A 21286-nucleotide genomic window follows, 5' to 3' on the forward strand; every position below is an offset into this window, starting at 1 on the left:
AGAAACTAAAGAGACAGTATCCCTCTTTCTTCGCTTACCTAGGCTGCAGGATTGATCTCTGAAATGGTATCTCTTCAGCGATCCCATTTAGTAAGCTGCATGCTATTTTTGGTAAAAATAAACTTTGACAGAAAACCGAGAGATATGCATGGTGTCTGTGACAGAATAATGTGAATTTATCAAAGCCTTTAATGCTTACCAGAGCAATTCTGCAGCAAGACCAAAATGAGTTTTTTTTTATATGCTCAAAGAATAATGTCAAGATTTTTAATCCTGTACATTTCTCCAAATCCATTCCATAATACACCTGTGCAGAAAATAAACTTTGTGCACCTTCTGAGACAGAAAAGAGGCGCATGTTTGAAGCTGAATACGCCTTCATTAGTCAAAAGAATTTCAATTGAACTGATATTTTGCAAGAACCGAGATCTGAAGACAGAACGACCGAAACCTTATTTAAGATGTCACCCTGCTGTAGATTGGCCAACCGAGATACACTACTTTGCCTTGCACCTCGTATTCATGAACAAGGAGCAGGTAACACAAATACTGCTTTTGAATGCTTTTTAACACATGCTTTCGTCGTTGTTAGGTCAACAAAAGGGATAATGTCTCTTTAAGGAGTTTCACAGACTGCATTTATCTCGTGTCACCAACACAAGCTCTGGTATTTCACTTACCAGTGTGTATCTTCTCATGTCTCTGCAGTAGGTACTTCTGGATAAATCGCATGCTACATTGGCTGCACTGATATGGCTTTTCACCTAAAAGCAAAACAAAATCCAAATTTCTCCTCAGCTCACTCAGGATGTAAATGCCCAAAATTATTCTTCTCGACCTAGCAGTCTAAGATACTTGGCTAAGAATTGTGAATGTTGGATTTGTTTCAGAGGTGCCCTGCAAGCGACCCGAGATACTTTCTTACCATGAAGCTCCTGAGCTGAACTTAGCTCAACCATCTTCTTTTAAAAAATATAAGCAAATAGAGAGACAATATCCCTTTTTGTTGCTCTGGTAAAACCGGTCTTTACAATCACTACATGCAATATTAACAGCATTCACAAACATCTCCTCCCAGCTGTGGAAGATGTTGATCGAAAGGCTGTTCAAATTATTCTAAGATAGGTCAGATGTAAACAACGGGTGGCACCAAAAGTAGGATTAATCACTGATACCTAGCGGTCAAAAATTCTCTCATCAGCTGGTTCTGTATCATTGATAACACAAGTCAAATTCCTGATTTGCTGTTCAAGACACTCATAAGAAGCCAGAGACACGATAAGGTGCTGGTGCCTATAGATGACTCGACAGTAGTGCTTTGGTTTGATAATGTCATACATATGAAAGTTGTCGATAATGCTGCAGTATTTAAGCATGTAAAGATAACATCTTTTAATTTTTCTGCATTTTTAATTTTGGATTGAAATGAGAAAAGAACTGTTTTCAAACCAAGGATTGCTGCACATTTTGAAAACAAGTAACTGGACATTCATCGTAAACACTGTTGACACAGCTACTTGTTCCAGCAGTAGCTGAAGTGTAGTTTGCAGACGAGCTGGAACCAAAGGACTGTGTACAAATCGACCTTCAGTTGGCAACTATTAACTGGTTGGTCTGTGAAATAGTGACCAGTTATTAATGACAAAGGCCTTCAGCACACCAACAAGCTGCTTTAAGCCTGAAGAAAAACAGTTTCTTCTTCCACCCGCAGCTGTTGTAAACTGTGACTTTTTAATTAATATCAGAGACCTTTCAAATGGGGAAAGGAGCTCTTGTATATTTGGCAAACCAGTGGAAACATCCAGAGAAACAAGACTGAGAAGCAGCATTCTGATTGGTACAATCACCATCTCAGAGGATCCTATGTAGAGACCACTAAACTGCTTTCCCAGTCTTTCCTCTGTCCAGAACACCCATGCTTTATTTTCTGTCGGTGTCTGTGCGTGTAAGGAGCTTATATTATTATTCACTCACGGGATGAGGACATCACTGGCTAGCATTTATTGCCCACCCCTAATCACCCAGAAGGTAGTTAAGAGCCAACCACATTGCTGTGTCACTTGTAGGCCAAACAAGGTAAGGATGGCAGTTTTCTTCCCTAAAGAACGTTTGTGAACCAGATGAGTTTTTCCAACAATGGTCATCAGAAAACCCTTAATTTCAGATTTTTATTGAATTCAAATTTCAAACGCAGGCTCCCAGAACATTACTCAGGCCTCCGAATTAACAGTCCAGTGATAATACTGTGCCATCGCCTTAGAAATGGATTAGAGTTTTAACTAGTACAGTTATAGGCCAATGGTTCAGAACTACTTGCCTGTAGCTAGAGTCTAACTATTTGTAATAAATCATCATCCTTAAGTACAAAAACCTGGTCTAGGTTTTCTGTCAACCCAGGTGTAAAAGACAGGTAAATTAGGGAAGTGTGCATATTTTTACAAAATCTTTAACTTTTGTGACCACTCTAGGAATAGCAAGACTTGATTTCCAGTGTAAGGCATGACAAGCAATACCATCAGTGTATGTAGCATTAAAACAATTTTTCAGAAACTAATGAAGGGTCAGTGTTTGATGCTACCACATATAGAATTGAGCTATGCAACCAAAGGTACCAAAAGCCCATGTTTATGCTGGTCACACCCACAGCGATATCTGCAGTGCTGAAACCGACTCCGCTGCTATTCCATAATAGAAAAAGGAAGAGAAATCATTGGAATAATCAGCCAGGATTCCCATTCATAATTACAACTCAAGGAAATATGAATGGGTGAATGCAGGATCAAGTTCAACTGTGATACTTTCCAGGGTCGAATACCCAGTCAATATTCAGTGTTGAAACTCACATAAGAGGGACGATTGGAAAAGGTACCGGAGGGCACACCTTGCTCTTGCAAGCTGGAATCAAGCAAAACTCAGCAATCTTTGGGAAATGTGGAGGGAAATTGAACAACAAAACCTGGGGTCTTTAACATGTGCCAACTACCCAGCAGATTCAGGCTGTGCCAACTCAGTCCCGCCAACAATCTGCAAAGCCAAAAGTTGAAGTGTCTTCACTTTGTTCTTCCATTTGCAGCGGAGGCTTTGATGACAAAGAAAAACAGACATCATCTGTCAGCTGTGCCCATCTTTCCCGTATTCTCTCATTTAAACCTGGACACGGCGCTCAATTCACTTAAGACCAAAGGCAAAATTTAAGTTAGACAAAGAAATAAAGTGGATTATGAACTGACCAATAGTGAGAGAACGGTTGTGTGGCTCAGGAGAGGGCAGCAAGCAAGGTGACAAATGGGATGCACCAAGTTTGCGGAAGACATAAGCAGAGAACGGGGAGGGAGGCAGCACGTGGGGAAGGATAGCAAACAAAAATAGCACAGGCACAGCAACTGCACTGAAGTAATGCTTCTGTTTTAGTTTTCGTAAACTTCCCAAATTTACAAACTTATGAAAAAGTGCACTTTAAACGGGGGATACCTGCACTTGTAATTACAATCAGTGCTCAATCAAATTGGGAGGATAAAGTTATAATTAGTTTTACCATCCCTTGTTAGTTAAAGTGTTCAGACTTTTTCAGTAAATTAGAAGCAGAGATTTTTAAATACTAAGTTGAGGAAAGATGAAGTAGTGACGCTGGCAGTACAGAAAGCAGTTGATCGGTGAGTAGCTGTTGAGTTTTTATCTAATTAGTAACTTCTATTTAACAAGCCAGGCTTCCAGTTCTATGTGTGAAATAAAAGGGATGAAAATTTAAAACAAGCTTTCAAAAATCTGATAAAGGAAATGCTTTTCGAAGTAATAAGCCGAGATATTTACCCTTAGAACTACTGACTGAATATTCAACTGATGTCATTCAAAACTTCAATTAATGACCTCCTTCCCCCAATTAGTTTAAATTATAACTTTAATACCACAAATATGAAACAATGCCTAAATTCACACAAAATGACTATACTCAAAAATACTTGACAAAAAAAAATTATTTTCACAACAAATTGACTCTCATTTCCTTTATTTTGCTTGGTTTAACTCATTTAATTACACTTACAATTTTTACCATATGACTTCACTAATCATTTTCTACATCCTCGGTGTTACTCTCAAAATCATCAGGATTAAAACCTACAAATATTTTTGTTTCCTTAATTTAATTCTATGAAGATTTCACCATCAGCGTCAATGGGCAACAGCTGTAATATCACTCTATATTTGAAGTGTCACAACTTGCATTTTCAACATTTGTTGAAAAATTCACAACCACATTTGATAGCTGTTTAATTACAAAGAAAAACAGGCATCAGGTGTCAGCTATGCCCATCTCAGCAGTATTCTCTCATTTAGACCAGGTCACAGTGCTCAATTCATTTAAAAACAAAGTCAAAATTTAAGTTTATCAAAAAAGAAAAAGTGAATTATGAATTGGCTGAGATTGAGAGAACTGTTCCGTGACTCAGGAGAGGGCTGGCCACCTTCCTTCTTCAGCGAAAAAAAAATCATTTTATGGCAATTCAACTCAACTGTTATATTTTCTGCCATTTTGCAGAAAGTGTCGATGTTGATGTGGCTCTTCCTTCTACTCTTTGTCTATAATATTCAGATATCTCTGATCTACTGCCAATATCATATTCTGGGGTCTCACTCGTAACCATGAAGGTTATAGGTGCATGCTTCCTCAAGAGTCTCACTCTCCTACTTGCAGCACTTACTCTGCTTGCATTCTGTTGCTTTTGGTCAATTTCTTGCCTTTTTGATTCAGCCTAGTCATTTTCCCTTTCATTAATTACTACCTGTTGCTTTGTTAACTTCTTGCTTTAGTCTCTTTGTATGCCATCTGTCACCTGCCCTTGCCATTTGTCCCGAACAACCTGTGGTATCTCAGAACCTAACTGAAGTGCAAAGGGACTTGTGGGTCTTAGTCCATATTTCTTTTCAGGTAAACTTACAGGTTGAGTCATTAGTTAGGAAGGCAGTAACTTGCAGGTTGAGTCATTAGTTAGGAAGGCAAATACAATGTTGTCGTTCATCTCGAAAGGACTAGAATATAAAAGCAGGGATGTGCTTTGCAGGCTTTATAAAGCTCTGGTCAGACTACATTTAAAGTATTGTGAGCAATTTCAGGAAGGAGGTACTGGCCCTGGTGCGGGTTCAGAGGTGATTCACGAGAATGACCCCAGGAATGAAAGGCTTAACAAATGAGGAAGGTTTGAGGACTCTGGGATTATACTCAATAGTTTTTAGAAGAATGAGGGGGGATCTGAGTGAAACTTACAGAATACTGAATGGCCTGGACAGAGTGGATGTTGGGAAGATTTTTGTACTGGCAGGACAGACAAGGGCACAACCTTAGAGTAAAGGGAAGGAGAAACTTCTTCAGTCAGCGAGTGGTGAATCTTTGGAATTCATTGCCACAGAAGTCTGTGGAGGCCAGGTCATTGAGTATATTTAAAACAAAGGCAGATAAGTTCTTGATTGCCAAGGGAATCAAAGGTTACGGGGAAAAAGTGGGAACGCAGGGTTGAAAAACCTATCAGCCATGACTGAATGGCGGAGCAGACTTGATGAGTCAAATAGCCTAATTTCTGCCCCTATGTCCTTATGGTCTTCCACTGAACGAATAAAATCAGAAAAAAAATGAAATATGAACAGATGTGGGATTGATAATGTTCTTTCCTGGAACGTAGAGTTAAGGTTAGCTAAAGCATGTCTTGATTACAATGTCAGTGAGAACACCTGCTAGGAGGCCAACAGCCACTCCTACCACCCTGAGGGTGGATTTAAACGTTAACTCTCACATAACGTTCCACTTAGTCGAAGGTATTATCACAAGTTTGGTTGTGCTTTTGTCCATATTTTGACATGGATACAAAGAGCTATCGCAGACGTGGGCAATCAACATCCTGTGTCACATGAGAACTTAATCACATGTGCAGGAAGTGCAGTCAACTGCAGCAGCTTATACTCTGGGTTTCAGCTTGGGCAGCAGCAGCTAGCACTACTGCAGCAGATCAGTGGGGCTAAGTGATACAGAGTCTGCATGTTTATAGATGTCAGCACCCCACAGCTTAAGGGCAAGCAGGAAGAGATGTAATGGGTGCTGCCGAGTAATCCAGAATAGGTACTGCAGGAGTCACCTCAGTATTTCATGTTCCAACCAGTATTCAGTTCTGATACTGGTGAAGGCAGTGGTTCACCTGGAGTATGTAGCCTGAGCCAAGTCCATGGTAACATGGATACCCTCAAATATATTTTATGGGGCTGGTGGATGAGGATATTCAAGAGAAAAAAATCAAAGCATAGTTGTATTGCTTGGTGTATTCTGTAGGCTATCAGCTGCTGGAAAGATGTACAGAAACAAATTTTCAAGGAAGTGCAAAATTATTCAATAGTTCTAATTATATGCTATTGCTGCTGACAAATTGAGAGCAGCAACAACAAAATGTCCAACTGGGTCATGGCTTACCAGGCTATTATGAGCTAAAAGCAGAATACACAACTTTCAAATATCAATTAATTGACAAATAAGATTGGTGGAGAGTTATTTAACTCCCTAGGTTTCATTTGTAGACTGAAAAGAAACCATCTGAGCTGAAGCTTTATAAAAAGTATCAATATTTCTGGACTTCAGAAGTTATGGAAAAAAATCAGCAGTAGATGAAGCTACATTCTCTGTTCCAAATTTACACAGCTAACTAGGGAAATCAGAATCAAGTCCATAATGGTACTTCAGGGACTAACCTACACATACTATATTCACTGGTTGGGTTCCAAGACTGCCTGCTGTACAGTGCCAATACATCCCACTCAAATGGTGTCAGGAGAACTCTCTCTATAATCCGAATATTCAAACAATTGTCCCCCTGAATGAAGCAAGAGACAATCCTTCATACAAAACCATTCTTTTTCTATTTTAAATGGTGCAAGAACACAGAATCCAATTACCTAGGTCAGTTTCACTAGGTAATAAGCCTGAGCAAGAGGACACAAGGATTTGTTTTTTTATATATTTGTTCACAGGATGTAAGTGTCACTGGTGATGCCAGCATTTACTACCTATTCTAAATGCACAAGAGAAGATGGTGATGAGCCACTGCAGTCCATGGAGTGTAGGCAGATCTCATACTGCCAGGCAAAATGCACCAGGATTTTGACCAAACAACAGGGGAGGATATCATCTGCACATGTTCCTTATATGTCAGCTGCCCTTGTTCTTGGTGGTAGAAGATGTCACAGGTTTGGTACTCGCTGTCAAAGGAGCTTTTGACAGTGTAATCTCGACATGGTATACACTGATGCTATTGTGTATAGGTGATGGAGGGAGTGAATGTTTATGGTGGCAGATGGCGTGATCAACTGAAGTGTTTTATTCTAGATTGTCTGCTGCAGTTCTGAAGACTATCAGCTTGGCACTTGTGTAGCCATAACCATTATCTGTTCTTTATCAGCTCAAGCCTGGGCATTGGTACAGGCTATTTCAGTATCTGAGTTCAGAATGGATCCAAACACTGCAATAATTAGAGAACATCTCCATTTCTGCCTTAACGATGGAGGGAAGGTTATCGATGAAGCAGTTGAAGATGATCGGACCGAGGCCACTTTCCTAGGGAAGTCCAGCAACAAAGTCCTGAGGCAGACAACTATTGTTCTCTGTGCTAGGTTTGACTCCAGCCATGGGACAGTTTCCTCTGATTCCCATTGACTTCAATTTTGCAATGGCTCCTTACAGGATTTAATATAATTTATCTTTCCCAAGTGCTACTGCTTCATTGTCATATCTTTATTAGGTGATGCAGTCACATAGTAATACTGCCTCGGTATCTGTGTTGATTTTGTTTTATGGCTTTCTTCTTTAAAGACAGCACAAATATCAAGATTATGTACATATTTTATTAAATATTGACATGTATTATGAAGATTTTTTTGGAGGACCCATGTTTAAAGAGTTATGGACAGTGGCTCATTTAGAATGCAGAGGAGAAACCTTTAATCTAAAATAAAAGGGACATTTCCTTAATTTCAAAACGTTGAAAGAACAGTAGGATGCCTTTTCTCCCCTCCACCCCCAAACAAGAGCTGCTGGATCTATTGGAAGTCACCAGTGGCTGAGTCTGGGGAGGTCAAGAATTTTTGATATTGCTTGAAGTACCGCCCGAGAGCGAGAGACGCTTCTTGGATGAATTGTGTCTGCAAAATTCCCAGTCATAACTGCTTGTATTTAATGATAGCTGTGTTCGTACGCTAGGATGCTGACTGAAAGCCACGGTTCACATCTTATCCTCTTTTCCTCCAATCAGCAACAATTATTAACCAGTTCTGATGAGTCAGACTTGACTAATTAACTGATTTCTCTCCACAGATGCTGCCAGACCAGCTGGAGTTTTCTGAGGCATTTTCCATGTTAGCTTCTAATTATTAACTGGTGATCACCACCCCCACCCCCCGCCACTTACCCCCAACCCAATCTCTGCAGAGAAAGATTTTTTTTCTATAATCGATGCTTATGCATGTGTGTGTTAGGTTATTTACAAGGGTAAATCTTTATACATTCCCATTTCAAGCTCCGCATTAATCAGGCTTACACATTGTCAAACGAGTCTTATTTAAAAATAAATCAACAATTTTGTTGCTTATAAAAGTAATCTAGTTTTTTTTTTAAATGTACATTAGGTTTAGAATAAGCATAATAGTATGTATAGGTAACTGGGTAAAGCATTTACTTTGTGACCAGTGGCATAGTGGGACTTTACAGAAAGTGCACTTTTCCAAGTTTGTTCTAATATTTAGAATGCATAACAAAGACTTTTTGTTAATTTATTACAAACAGATTTCCCATAATTTATCTTTCCACTCATTCACCAAAGTAAATGCATACCTTATGTAAAAATGTTGCAACATTAAAACCAATTTTCCAGGAATTATTTGTAACGTGAAAAAATGCAATATGTAAACAGGTTCCTGAAAATCTCCATAAAAATTGAATGCAAGATGCTGATCATCATCCAGGGATACAATTTGCTGATCATCAACCGCTGTACCTCTCTACATTTAAAAAAAATTGAAGACCTCAGCTACTCTGAATGTCTCACCTTTACATAAAGTTCTCTAGTTTGCCTTTCGATATTATGAGTAGCTATAAACTCCAATAAACTTGTTCAGTAACAGATAAAGCCACATGATGTACAAAATTTGTGATACCTGCCCAATCCTTAGTGGTTTAATCAATACTAGGTCTAATGTTCAGCTGACACTTGGGCTCTCCTTTCTCCCCAGCCCAGCTGAAATTCAGGCTCTGATCCCTCACCAACCCTGGCCCATACGTGAGCTCTGCTCCCCTACCAAACCTGTCTGAACACTCTGGTTCAGTTACATGGCTACTCACCTCTCTGAACATCTACTGCTCCAGCCTCCTCTGCCGATGCTACATGGTGACCAGCCAGAGTAACTCCTCTAGGTCAGTTAATTGCAGGTTCCGTTCCCACACCTCCCCCCACCTCCAGACCTGAAACATTAACTCTAATTTCTCTTCACAGATGCTGCCAGACCTGCTGAGCTTTTCCAGCAACTTCTGTTTTTGTTGTGTACACTCATACCTGTTCTGACTCATAGTCACAGCCTTCTGGCCTTGATTATTGCTCAATTCTAAAGTTCTACTTGATATAATCGATGTGACTGCCTGCCTCCTAGAAACAAAATGCCCAGGTAATCCCCGTCCCTGTTGTTGCAGCTCAACAATTCAAAATGATGACTTTCTATAGATAGGGTAGATAGAGATCACAATACTCTTGATACATTTCCTTATGGTTTAGTTATGGCAAACTATCTGTTCTGCCCTGCCTGTTGAAACTTATTTATTTTATTAGTTAATCTGTTACTGATTTAATAAAAGAAAGTAACAGCAATTTACAGATTCCTACCTTAAAGATAAGAGAACACTCACCAGCTACTGCTGGGAAATGAAAAATAAAATGCAGCACCTGCTTCCTCTCTCCACTGAATTCTTGCTTGCATCAAAAGCCCAACTTCAACCTTTCATTTATGAAGCAATTAATTGTGATCACGCCCTTGGTACAAGTAAGAATGTGCATTAAAGTGCTGCATTGCTCACAACTAGCCAACAATCAAAAAGATCACTGATATTTCAGTTGGCGTATAACTATGGTTTGGTGAATATCATATCATGGCAACCTTTTAGAGGAGAACAGACTAACTGGCACTTTATAAAACTAAGTTGATGGTAAAGCACTTCTGACGATGATACCTCATGAGAACCATCTTTTGTCCTTTGCAACACTCTTCAACAAAATTAACATCTGGTTTTCCATTTCTGTCCAAGACTCAAGGGTATCTTATTTTTATTAATTCTCATGTACTGTGTTAAGTTTGGTCGGAATGCACGTTTAAGTCAGTGTTACTGAGAAATTACACATATTTTATGATAAAACACGAGCTGCTGTATGATCATTAAAATTAACTATCTATTGTTGCTTTCGGTTTGCCATCCTGCAAATACCTACCATTTCCATCTTTTTAAAAAACTAATTGGCACACATGTAAATCAGACAGAATACACCTCAATGCAAGGAATTAATTTTGCTTCTATGAAGCTAAAAGGCAAAGTTACTGGAAAGAAGTAACAGTCTGAAGTGAATCCAACTTAGTGAATCCTTGTTATGACAGAACCACTTAGTGCACTGAGCTTTGCCTGTTCATAACTGCATTTAATTTGGGGCTTGTTTTTGACAGGTTGCAGGACAAGAAACTCAATTAGCTCTGGTTTATCACATGCTGCTTAGATATGTGGCAAGGAATGAATCAAATACGAATAGATAAAATCGTGATGGCAAAAGTTGTTGCGGAAAACCTTTGACAATCTTATGCTCCAAATTTGAAGCAAAAGACAGGTTACACAATGTTCAGAATTCAGCTTTTTGAAATTTAACATGGCATTCAAAAGAACAGATTGATTCAGAGTCTAGTTGAATAAGTAGGATCAATTCCACCAATGGATTAGAGAAATAAAATCGGGAAGAGGCCAGTCAGCCCCTCTGGCACGATCAATTGGCAATTTTGCTGTTCAACACATCACAGCGCAACAAGAGCAAAACATCATGTGCCAAGTTAGCTGATCTTAGTTGGAGTGATTGCAAAAGCTGTAGCTAGGGATAGTGGATGGAAAAAGGGTACTGCCACAGCTCCCTCTCCTCATCACAGCACATTAACAATATACTGAAGACCATGGATTTCAAATGAGGGCAACATCAGGCTGAGCTGTGATATTCCACACACACACACACACACACACACACCTCCCCCCACGCCCCACCCCTCACACCCAAAACAAACAGTCCATTGACATAGACTGTCTACACTTACACCAGAGGACTGGAGGGCAGCTGACATCTGTGGAACCAAACTTCAAACAAGAGGCAGCATGTTCAGAGGGAAGAAGAAAAAAATGGCACGATCACCTGTTTACTTCCTGTATTTGAAAGTGCTTTTGAAGTCTGAATTTAGAACACCTACACCTAGGAAGGAACCAAATGGTTTATGAACCAGAGAGTAAAAGTCAGTGTACTGAGTGCAGCGGGGTGAAAGTCATAGCAATTGTATCACAAACTGCCATATATATTCATCGTACATGTATAAGAGCAAGCCCAGTTTCCCAACTCTCAGAAACCTGTATCTGGGCACAACATACACAAGGGATATCATGTGATATGTAGCCACTTCCAAGAAGTTCAGTTCAAAAATGTTGGAACATTTACAATACTAGACACTCACTTATATTTTCTAAAGAGTGCAATTAAAATGTTTCACTGATGGCTCGAATGCTAAACACACCATGTAGATTTGGCTCCCACGTTGTGTTCACTGATCTCAGCTAGGGTAGCAGTTGGAGTACGACTCCTCCTTCCAGTGTCCCTGGCTAAAAGCATCATTAGCCAGGTTTCCCCAATTCCAATCATGATCAAAGGACCCCTGCTAGCAATTATGTGTATGCTGTAATGTCCATTAAAGATCGGGCTTGGCCATGCTAAAATTATCTGATGACAATAACTGGTTCACACAAGTTGGATGAGGGACTCAAGAAACTACAGGCCTTTGTTGTGAGGAAGAGAGCAGAAAATAGGAGAGGAGAAAGTTTAAATGTGCTCATTGCATGATCAAAAGAAAATTATTTTATGACTTCACAAATTTTAAAGAAAAGAGCTCTTATTAAACAGGACAAAAGTATTCTGGCACCTGTAATAAGGGTTTAGCAGTAGTGGCATTTTCTTTTGAAAAGCGTACACAGTCTTTAGCTTACAAACAGCTCTGAACACACCCATGGTTCTTGCATTCTACCTGTGTGGATGAGGATGTGCCTCTGCAGATGGTAGTTAGTCCGGAACGCAGCGCTGCACTGCTCGCAGATGTGAGTCTTGGGAGATTTAACCAGGAATGAGCCATCTTCACCGACTACCAGAATCTGAAAGGCAGAATATTTACACACAATGCTCGACGTGCTTACTGCCAAGACATCAGACAAGCCCTCAGAAGTCCATGCTAGGCCCCTCAAAAAACAATGGAGATACATGACCACTGTGTTCAACATACATATTCTGATGATCACAAATGATTTCAACTGTATTCTCATCAATAGGAAAAGTTGCAGAAAACATCTAGATTGAACAAACTTTCATCATACACATTTCACAGCAAAAAAACAGAATTAATCATCCATAACGTTATGATTATCTATTCAGGTATATTTTCTCTCTGCCCTCCTTTTGATCCTTTTTTTTGAAGCATCCTCTACCTCCTCTCAATCCACAATTTTAAAGTTTTCCATGAGGTCCTGACTGAAATGTGGGCAAGCATGAGTGCTGAGGCTGTTGTTAACGCAGTTGAGGCAGTACTGAAGGTCACAGGCTGATATGCTCTTTAGTCATTACTTCCTATGCTGCATGAAGCATTTTGCCAGTCTGTCCTATAAGCTGTGGGCAGTGGAGAAAATCAAGCTCATCCAGCTGGTGTATCATGAGCAAGACAGCGATTGAACCAGGCTGAGGAACAATAAATAAAAATTAAACTCATTTGCACCGGACAAGACAGAAAATACAAATCCATGCAGTGAAGCAACAAGATTTAGTAAGTCTTAAAGTAATTCAAAGAAAATGTGTGCCTTTTCTCCCCCCAATCAATATTTCAGATCAGAATCAGAGACATCAAAAGCAGAAACCACGCTTCAGCAAGTAATTTATCAAAAGACAGAAAACTGTCTGAAGGCAACAGAATAGAAGAGAAAATGAAAAGCAGCAAAGAGTAAGGAAACAGAATGGAGACAGACATTAACAATCAATTCACCAAATTTGGCCTGAGTCCAGACGGTTGTGAAAGTGGCTAATTGAAAAATCAGATGCTCTTCCTCAAGCTTGTGTTGAGTATCTTTGGAACACTGAAAGATACAGAGGTCAGTGAGATGACAGTGGGAGCAAGGTAAAGAACAAAAATGACAGACGACAGCAACTTCAGGGTCACACCTGTGGACTAAACAGAAGCATCTCACGGAGCAGTCATCCAGTCTGTATTTTGTCTCCTGTGTTGAGATGACCCGCATTGTGGATGACAAATATACTATACTAAATTGAAGAAGTACAAATCTGTATGGGGAGATTATAGATATGGGAAGATTGGACAGCAACGGTTAGGGTCAGGAAACCTGAAACAGTGAGAGAGAGCATCCGAAGAGTCATAAGATGTATGAGTAACTAACCGCGTGATCAACCTTTACATTACAAAATGGCAACTAATCTAACCATTCACAATTCACTCCCCTGCGTAGAATTCCATCAGGCAAAACCACTGATTCCCTCTTTACAAAATTCTAGCACAGTAAAGGACTTCTTTTAACTCTCACCATAAAAAAGGTCCAGTCATTTCCCAGATGCCCATCAAGAATTTGAAATGACCAAATTGCGTCTCAATCTCTCAATGTTTAGATTGTATTTTTAAACAAACAAACTACCTACAAATGTTTGACAAAGACAAAGTAAAAGGAACCGACACTGAGCCAATGAAGGAGAACACGGAAAAAAATGATCTGTTTCACAAGATGGATTTCAAGTTTTTGTTTTAATTTATTCACTTTGTGGGATGTGGGCATTGCTTATTTATTGCCTGTCCCTAGTTACCCTTAAGAACTGTGGTGCTGAGCTGTTTTCTTTAACCGCTGCAGTCCACCTGTGGGTTGACCCACAATGCCATTAGGGAGCAAATTTCAGGATTTTAACCCAAAGACAGTGAAGGAATGGCAATATAATTCCAAGTAAGGATGATGAGTGGCTTTGAGGGGAACTTGAAGGTGGCAGTGCTCCCATATGTCTGCTACCCTTGTCCTTCTTGATGGACAGAATTTTTTTTAAAAAATCACACAACACCAGGTTATAGCCCAACAGGTTTATTGGGAAGTACTAGCTTTCAGAGCGCTGCTCTTTCGTCAGGTAGCTAGTGGAGCAGGATCATAGGACACAGAATTTATAGCACAAGATCATAGTGTCATGCAACTGATACGATATACTGAACAAACCTAAACTGCTGTTAAGTTTTTCATCTTTTAGAATAGGCTGCAGGCTTCAATTCATTAATATGTAAATCTCAGAACTTCTTTCAAATCACATTCCCAAGATAACTTAAGGTTTTATTTTAAAAAATGACATCTCAGCACAGACAATGCATTAAAGGTGTGAGGTTAGAGTCTGTCTGTATCCCAACCTTCAATCAGACTGGTTCTATTTCCAAAGTAGGAATTTATAAAATGTCGCATGGATTGACTGCCTGTAGATTGTGCGCTTTTTGAGCAAAATAGAATGTATCTGCAAATACAATTCTGCAAATTGTGTACCTGTGTGTGCATGTGAGGGTGGGGGAGAGTGTGTATGTGTATGTGTGCCTGGTAGAGTGCGTGCATGAGTGTGACGGAGTATAAGTGAGGGTCTGCATGAGTGTGAGTATGTGTGTATGTGTGCTTGTGTATGTGAGAATGTATAATGTAGTGGGATCTCCTGTAGTGTGACATTAACCCCAGGTCCCGGTTGACGCCATCCTCATGGGTTCTGAACTTGGTTATCAACCTCTGCTCGGCCACTCTGTGGTGTTGTATATCCCGAAGTCCACCTTGGAGGACAGTCATCTGAAGATCCGAAGCCAAATGTCCCTGACCGCTGAAGTGCTCCCCGACTGGGAGGGAACATCCCTGTCTGGTGATTGCTGCGCAGTGTCCATTCATCCGTTGTCGTAGCATCTGCTTGGTCTCGCCAAGGTACCATGCCTCGGGGCATCCTTGCCAGCAGCATATAAGGTAGATAACGTTGACCAAGGCAAATGAGTACCTGCCGCGTACATGGTGGGTGGTGTCCCCATGAGTAATGGTGGTATCCGTGTCGACACACTGACAAGTCTTGTAGTGTCTGCCATGACAGGGTTGTACAGTATTGTGGTCAATGTTGTCCTGAAGGCTGGGTAGTTTGCTGCGAACAATGGTCTGTTTAAGGTTTGGCAGTTGTTTAAAGGCGAGAAGTGGAGGCATAGGGAAGGTCTTGGTGAAGTGCTTATCCTCATTGGTAATGTGTTGTAGGCTACAAAGAACATGGCGTAATTTCTCCGCTCCCAGGAAGTACTGGACAACAAAGCGTACCCTATCAGTACCCACATCTTCTCGATGGAAGTGGTTGTGGGTTTGAAAGATTTTGTCTGAGATTTGGTGAATTGCTGCAGTGCATCTTATATAGTACATACAGCTGCTACTGAGCGTCAGTGGTGGAGGGAGTGGATGTTTGTGGATATGGTGCCAATCAAGCGGCTGCTTTGTCCTGGATGGTGTCAAGCTTCTTGAATGTTGTTGGAGCTGCCCCCATCCAGAGCAAGTAGGAAATATGCCATCACACTCCTGATTTTTTTAGATTACATTCCCTGCAGTTTGGAAACAGGCCCTTCGGCCCAACAAGTCCATACCAAAGAGTAAACCACCCAGACCCATTCCCCTACTCCCTAATAATGCACCTCTCAATATGGGCAATTTAGCATGGCCAATTCACCTGAATTGCACATCTTTGGACTGTGGAAAGAAACCGGATCACCCGGAGGAAACCCATGCAGACACGGGGAGAATGTGCAAACTTCACAGACAGTCGGCAGAGGCTGGCAGCAGTGCTAACCACTGAGCCACCGTGCCGCCCACTTTGTGCCTTGTAGATGGTGGACAGGTTTTGAGGTGACATGAGGTGAGTTACTCACCTCAATACTCCAAGCTTCTGACCTGCTCTTGTAGCCAGTGTTTATGTGGTGAGTCCAGTCGAGTTTCTGATCAATGATAACCCCCAGGATGTTGTTAGTGGGGGAATCAGTGATGGTAACACCATTAAACGTCATGGGGCAGTGGTTAGATTGTCCCTTATTGGTGATGGTCATAGCCTGGCATTTGTGTGGCACGAATGTTACTTGCCACTTATCAGCCCAAGCCTGGATATTGTCCGGATCTAGTTGCATTTGGACACAGACTGCTTCAGTGTCTAAGGAATCGTAAATGGTGCTGCACGTTGTGCAATCATCAGTGAATATCTCCACTTCTGAACTTACAATGGAGGAAAGGTCACTGATGAAGCAGCTGAAGATGGTTTGGCCTCGGACATTACCCTGAGAAACTCCTGCAAAGAAGTCCTGGAGCTGAGTTGACTGACCTCCAACAACCACGACTATCCTCCTACATGTCAGGTATGACTCCAACCACTGGAGAGTTTCGCCCCAATACCAATTTATCCCAGTTTTGCCAGGGCTCCTTAATGCCACACTCAGTCGAATGCAGCCTTGATGTCAAGGGCTGTCCCTCTCCCCTCCCCTCTGGAATTCAGCTCTTTTGTCCATGTTTGAACCAAAGCTGGAATGAGGTCAGGAGCTGAGTGGCCCTGGTGAAACCCAAACTGGGCCTCACTGAGCAGGTTATTGCTGAGCAGGTGCTACTTGATAGCACTGTTGGTGACACCTTCCATCACTTTCCTGATGACCGAGAGTTGACTGATGGGGCAGTAACTGGCTCAGTTGGATTTGTCCTGCTTTTTATGTACAGGATGAACATGGGCAATTTTCCACATTGTTGGGTGGATGCCAGTGTTGTAGTTGTATTGAAGCAGCATGTTCTGGAGCACAAACCTTCAGTGCTATTGTCAAAACATTTTCAGGGCCTGTAGCCTTTGCAGTATCCAGTGCCTCCAATCGTTTCTTGATATCACGTGGAGTGAACCAAATTGGCTGAAGACTGGGATCAGTTATGCTGGGACCACTGAAGGAGACCGAACTGGATCATCCACTTGGTACTTCTGGGTGAAGACTGTTGCGAAAAGTTCAGCCTTATCTTTTGTTGGGCTCTTCCACCGTTGGCGATGGGGATATTTGTGGAGCCTCCTTCTCCAGTGAGTTGTTTAATCATCCACCACCATTCATGACTGGATGTGGCAGGACTGTAGAGGCTAGATCTGATCTGTTGGTTATGGGACCACTTAGCTCTGTCTATCACTTGCTAATTATGCCGTCTGGCATGCAACTAGTCCTGTTTGGTGGCTTCACCAGGTTGACACCTAATCTTCAGGTATGCCTGGTGCTACTCCTGGCTTGCCCTCCTGTACTCTCTATTGAACCAGGGTTGATCCCTTGGCTTGATGGTAATGGTTGTGTGGGGGATATGCTTAGCCACGAGGTTACAGATTGTGCTGGAGTATAATTCTGCTGCTGTTGATGGCCCACAGTGCCTCACGAATGCCCAGTCTTGAGTTGCTAACTCTGTTTGAAGTCTGTCCCACTTAGCACGATGATAGTGCCACGACACGATGGAGGGTATTCTCAATATGGAGGTGGGACTTCGTCTGCACAAGGACTGTGCAGTAGTCACTCTTACCGATACTGTCATGGACAGATACACCTGCAGCTGGCAGATTGGTAAGGATGAGGTCAAGTATGTTTTTCCCTCTTGTTGGTTCCCCCACCACCTGCCGCAGACCCAGGGTAGCAGCGATGTCCTTTAGGACCTGACCAGCTCGATCAGTAATACTGCTGCTGAGCCACTCTTGGTGGTGGACATTGAAATCCCCCACCCAGCGTATATTTTGTGACCTTGCCACCCTCAGTGCTTCCTCAAAAGTATTGATCAACACGGAGGAGTACTGATTCATCAGCTGAAGGAGGACGGTATGTGGGAATCAGCAGGAGGTTGCCTTGTCCATGTTTAACCTGATGCCATGAGACCTCATGGGGTCCAGAGTCAATGTTGAGGAGTCCCAAGTCATCTTCCTTCCAACCATACACTATTGTGCCACCACCTCTGCTGTGTCTATCCTGCTGGTGAGACAGGATGTATCCTGGAATGGTGACGGTGGTGTCTGGAACACTGCCTGTAAGATAAGAATCTGAGAGTCTGACTATGTCAGGCTGTTGCTTGACCTGTCTCTAAGACAGGGAGAAAGTGAGGACTGCAGATGCTGGAGATCAGAGCTTAAAAATGTGTTGCTGGAAAAGCACAACAGGTCAGGCAGCATGAAAGGAACAGGAGAATCGATGTTTCGGGCATAAGCCCAAAATGTCGATTCTCCTGTTCCTTTGATGCTGCCTGACCTGCTGCGCTTTTCCAGCAACACACTTTTAAGCGCTGTCTCTGAGACATCCAACTTTGCCATTAGTCCCCAGATGTTAGTGAGGGGACTTTGCAGGGTCCACTGGGCTATTTCTGCCATTGTCTTTTCCAGTGCCAGGTGATCTGCCTGGTTTCATTTCTTTGAGACTTTGTAGTGATTGGTACAACTTAATGGCCTGATAGGCTATTTCAGAGGGCAACTGAAGGTCAACGACATTGCTGTGGGTCTGGGGTTACATGTAAGCCAGACCAGGTAAGGATGGCTGATTTCCTTCCCTGAAGGACATTAGTGAACCAGATGGGTTTTTACGACAACTGACAATGGATTTATGGTCATCAGCAGATTTTTAATGCCAGAATTTTTTTTTACTGAATTCAAATTCCACCAAATGCCATGCCAGGATTCAAACCTGTGTCCCCAGAATGTCATCTGGGTCTCAGCGTGGGATTAAGAGTCTAGCGGTAATACCACTCGGCCATTGCTTTCCCTTTTATTTTGAAATAAAGATGCTGGAGAAGATAGGCAGATGGGCTTAAGTAATAATCAGGAAGAAAGAATGCAGAGTCAGAGTACAGATGCTATCTGAAACGGCACTAAGCCCATAAACACGGCAAAACTCAGCAGAAGCAAAGAAAAAATTTCATTACAAGGACAAGGATGTGAAACTAGACTTATGGGGACGAAGCAGTTTTAGCAACTTAGATTGCTGGAGATCAATGCGCATCTTTGGCAGTCCCTTGGGATCAAGGATAAATTGCTGCAACTCTGTTTGACTGGCTTTCAGATGGATGATGAACTCAATCTGCAAATTCTGCAGACTTCGCCATAATATAGCAGGGACTGAACTGTAAAAGTGAACAGGATTTCTTCATCTCATGGCCTCAGGGTCTGCTGGTCAAAGCCCTCAGTGTGTGAATAAGCCTCATGGTCCCCAGAGTCTTTTTTTTTGGGGGGGGGGGGGGTGCAAATTGATGGTTTGAGGAAACCTTCTGCAGAAATTTCAAATCATTCAGTCAAGGACCTGAAGATTCCATTGGACACAAAATTGGCTTGATGATAGGAAACAGAAGATAGTGACGAAGGGTTGTTTTTTCAACTGGAGGCCTGTAACCAGTGAGGATCAGTGCTGGGTCCACTTTTGTTTGTCATTTGTATAAACTATTTGGATGCTAGTATAGGAGGCATAGGTAGTAACTTTGCAGATGACACCAAAAGTGATGGTATAGTTGACAGTGAAGAAGGTTAATACTAAACTGGAAAGAATTCAGAAAGGATTTACCAGGACAGCAGGGTTTGAGTCATCAAAATAGGCTGGGATATTTTTCACGAGAGAATAGCAGGTTGAGGGTTAACCTTTACAGAGATTTACAAAGTCATGAGGGGCTTAGATAAGGGGAACAGCAAAGGTCTTTCCCCTAGGGTGGGGGAAGTTCAAAACTAGGGGCATATTTTTAAAGGTGAGAGGAGAAAGATTTAAGAGGGACCTGAAGAGCAACTTTTTCCAGAGAGGGTGGTTCGTAGGTGGAATAAATCGCCAGATGAAGTGGTAGGTGCAGGTACAGTTACAACATTTATAAGACATTTGGATAGGCAGATGCATATGAAATGTTTAAAGGGATATGGGCCAAATGCAGACAAATGGGACTGGTTTAATTTGGGATTATGGTCAGCACGGACGAGTTGGTCCAAAGGGTCTGTTTCTGTGCTGTATGACTATGTGGGGCTGGTGGCACTTGAAGTGTTGGGGAGAGGAGTTGTTGGAATGTCTCTTATAGAGATCCATACCCATCAGGATTTTATAAACCTCTATAAGGTCACCCCTCAGCCTCCAACGCTCCAGGGTAAACAGCCCCAGCCTGTTCAGCCTCTCCCTATAAATCAAATCCTCCAATCCTGGCAACATCCTTCCAATAGGAAGGAGACCAGAATTGCATGCAATATTCCAACAGTGGCCTAACCAACGTCCTGTACAGCCACAACATGACCTCCCAACTAGAGACGTACAGCATGAAAACAGACCCTTCGGTCCAACTTGCCCACGCCGACCAGATATCCCAACCCAATCTAGTCCCAACTGCTCGCACCCGGCCTATATCCCTCCAAACCCTTCCTATTCATATACACATCCAAATGCCTTTGAAATGTTGCAATTGTACCAGCCTCCATCACTTCCTCTGGCAGCTCATTCCAAACACACACCATCCTCTTTTATATCTTTCCCCTCTCACCCTAAACCTATGCCCTCTAGTTCTGGACTCCCCCATTCCAGGGAAGAGACTTTGTCTATTTACCTGATCCATACCCATCAGGATTTTATAAACCTCTATAAGGTCACCCCTCAGCCTCCAACGCTCCAGGGTAAACAGCCCCAGCCTGTTCAGCCTCTCCCTATAAATCAAATCCTCCAATCCTGGCAACATCCTTCCAATAGGAAGGAGACCAGAATTGCATGCAATATTCCAACAGTGGCCTAACCAACGTCCTGTACAGCCACAACATGACCTCCCAACTCCTGTACTCAATACACTGACCAATAAAGGAAAGCATACCAAACACCACCTTCACTATCCTATCTACCTGCGACTCCACTTTGAACCTGCACTCCAAGGTCTCTTTGTTCAGCAACACTCCCT

At 41.9% G+C, this 21286-nt stretch overlaps 1 protein-coding gene across 3 annotated transcripts in view; it reads right to left on the reverse strand.

Moving 5' to 3' along the window:
- Window positions 1–21286, reverse strand: part of LOC140471118 (zinc finger protein 148-like) — a 75154-nt gene that overhangs the window by 17096 nt on the left and 36772 nt on the right. The window contains exons 4-5 of one of the 3 annotated variants that reach the window (XM_072567004.1): window positions 12337–12460; window positions 681–764 (exon numbers count right to left, since the gene is read on the reverse strand). The exons of 1 other annotated variant lie outside the window; for it this stretch is intronic. In XM_072567004.1, the coding sequence (XP_072423105.1) occupies window positions 681–764; window positions 12337–12460 (208 nt within the window). The remainder of the gene's footprint in view (window positions 1–680; window positions 765–12336; window positions 12461–21286) is intronic. One more of the 3 variants, XM_072567005.1, reaches the window with a different exon arrangement.

This window comes from Chiloscyllium punctatum, chromosome X, assembly GCF_047496795.1.
Source record: "Chiloscyllium punctatum isolate Juve2018m chromosome X, sChiPun1.3, whole genome shotgun sequence".
Taxonomy (NCBI): domain Eukaryota; kingdom Metazoa; phylum Chordata; class Chondrichthyes; order Orectolobiformes; family Hemiscylliidae; genus Chiloscyllium; species Chiloscyllium punctatum.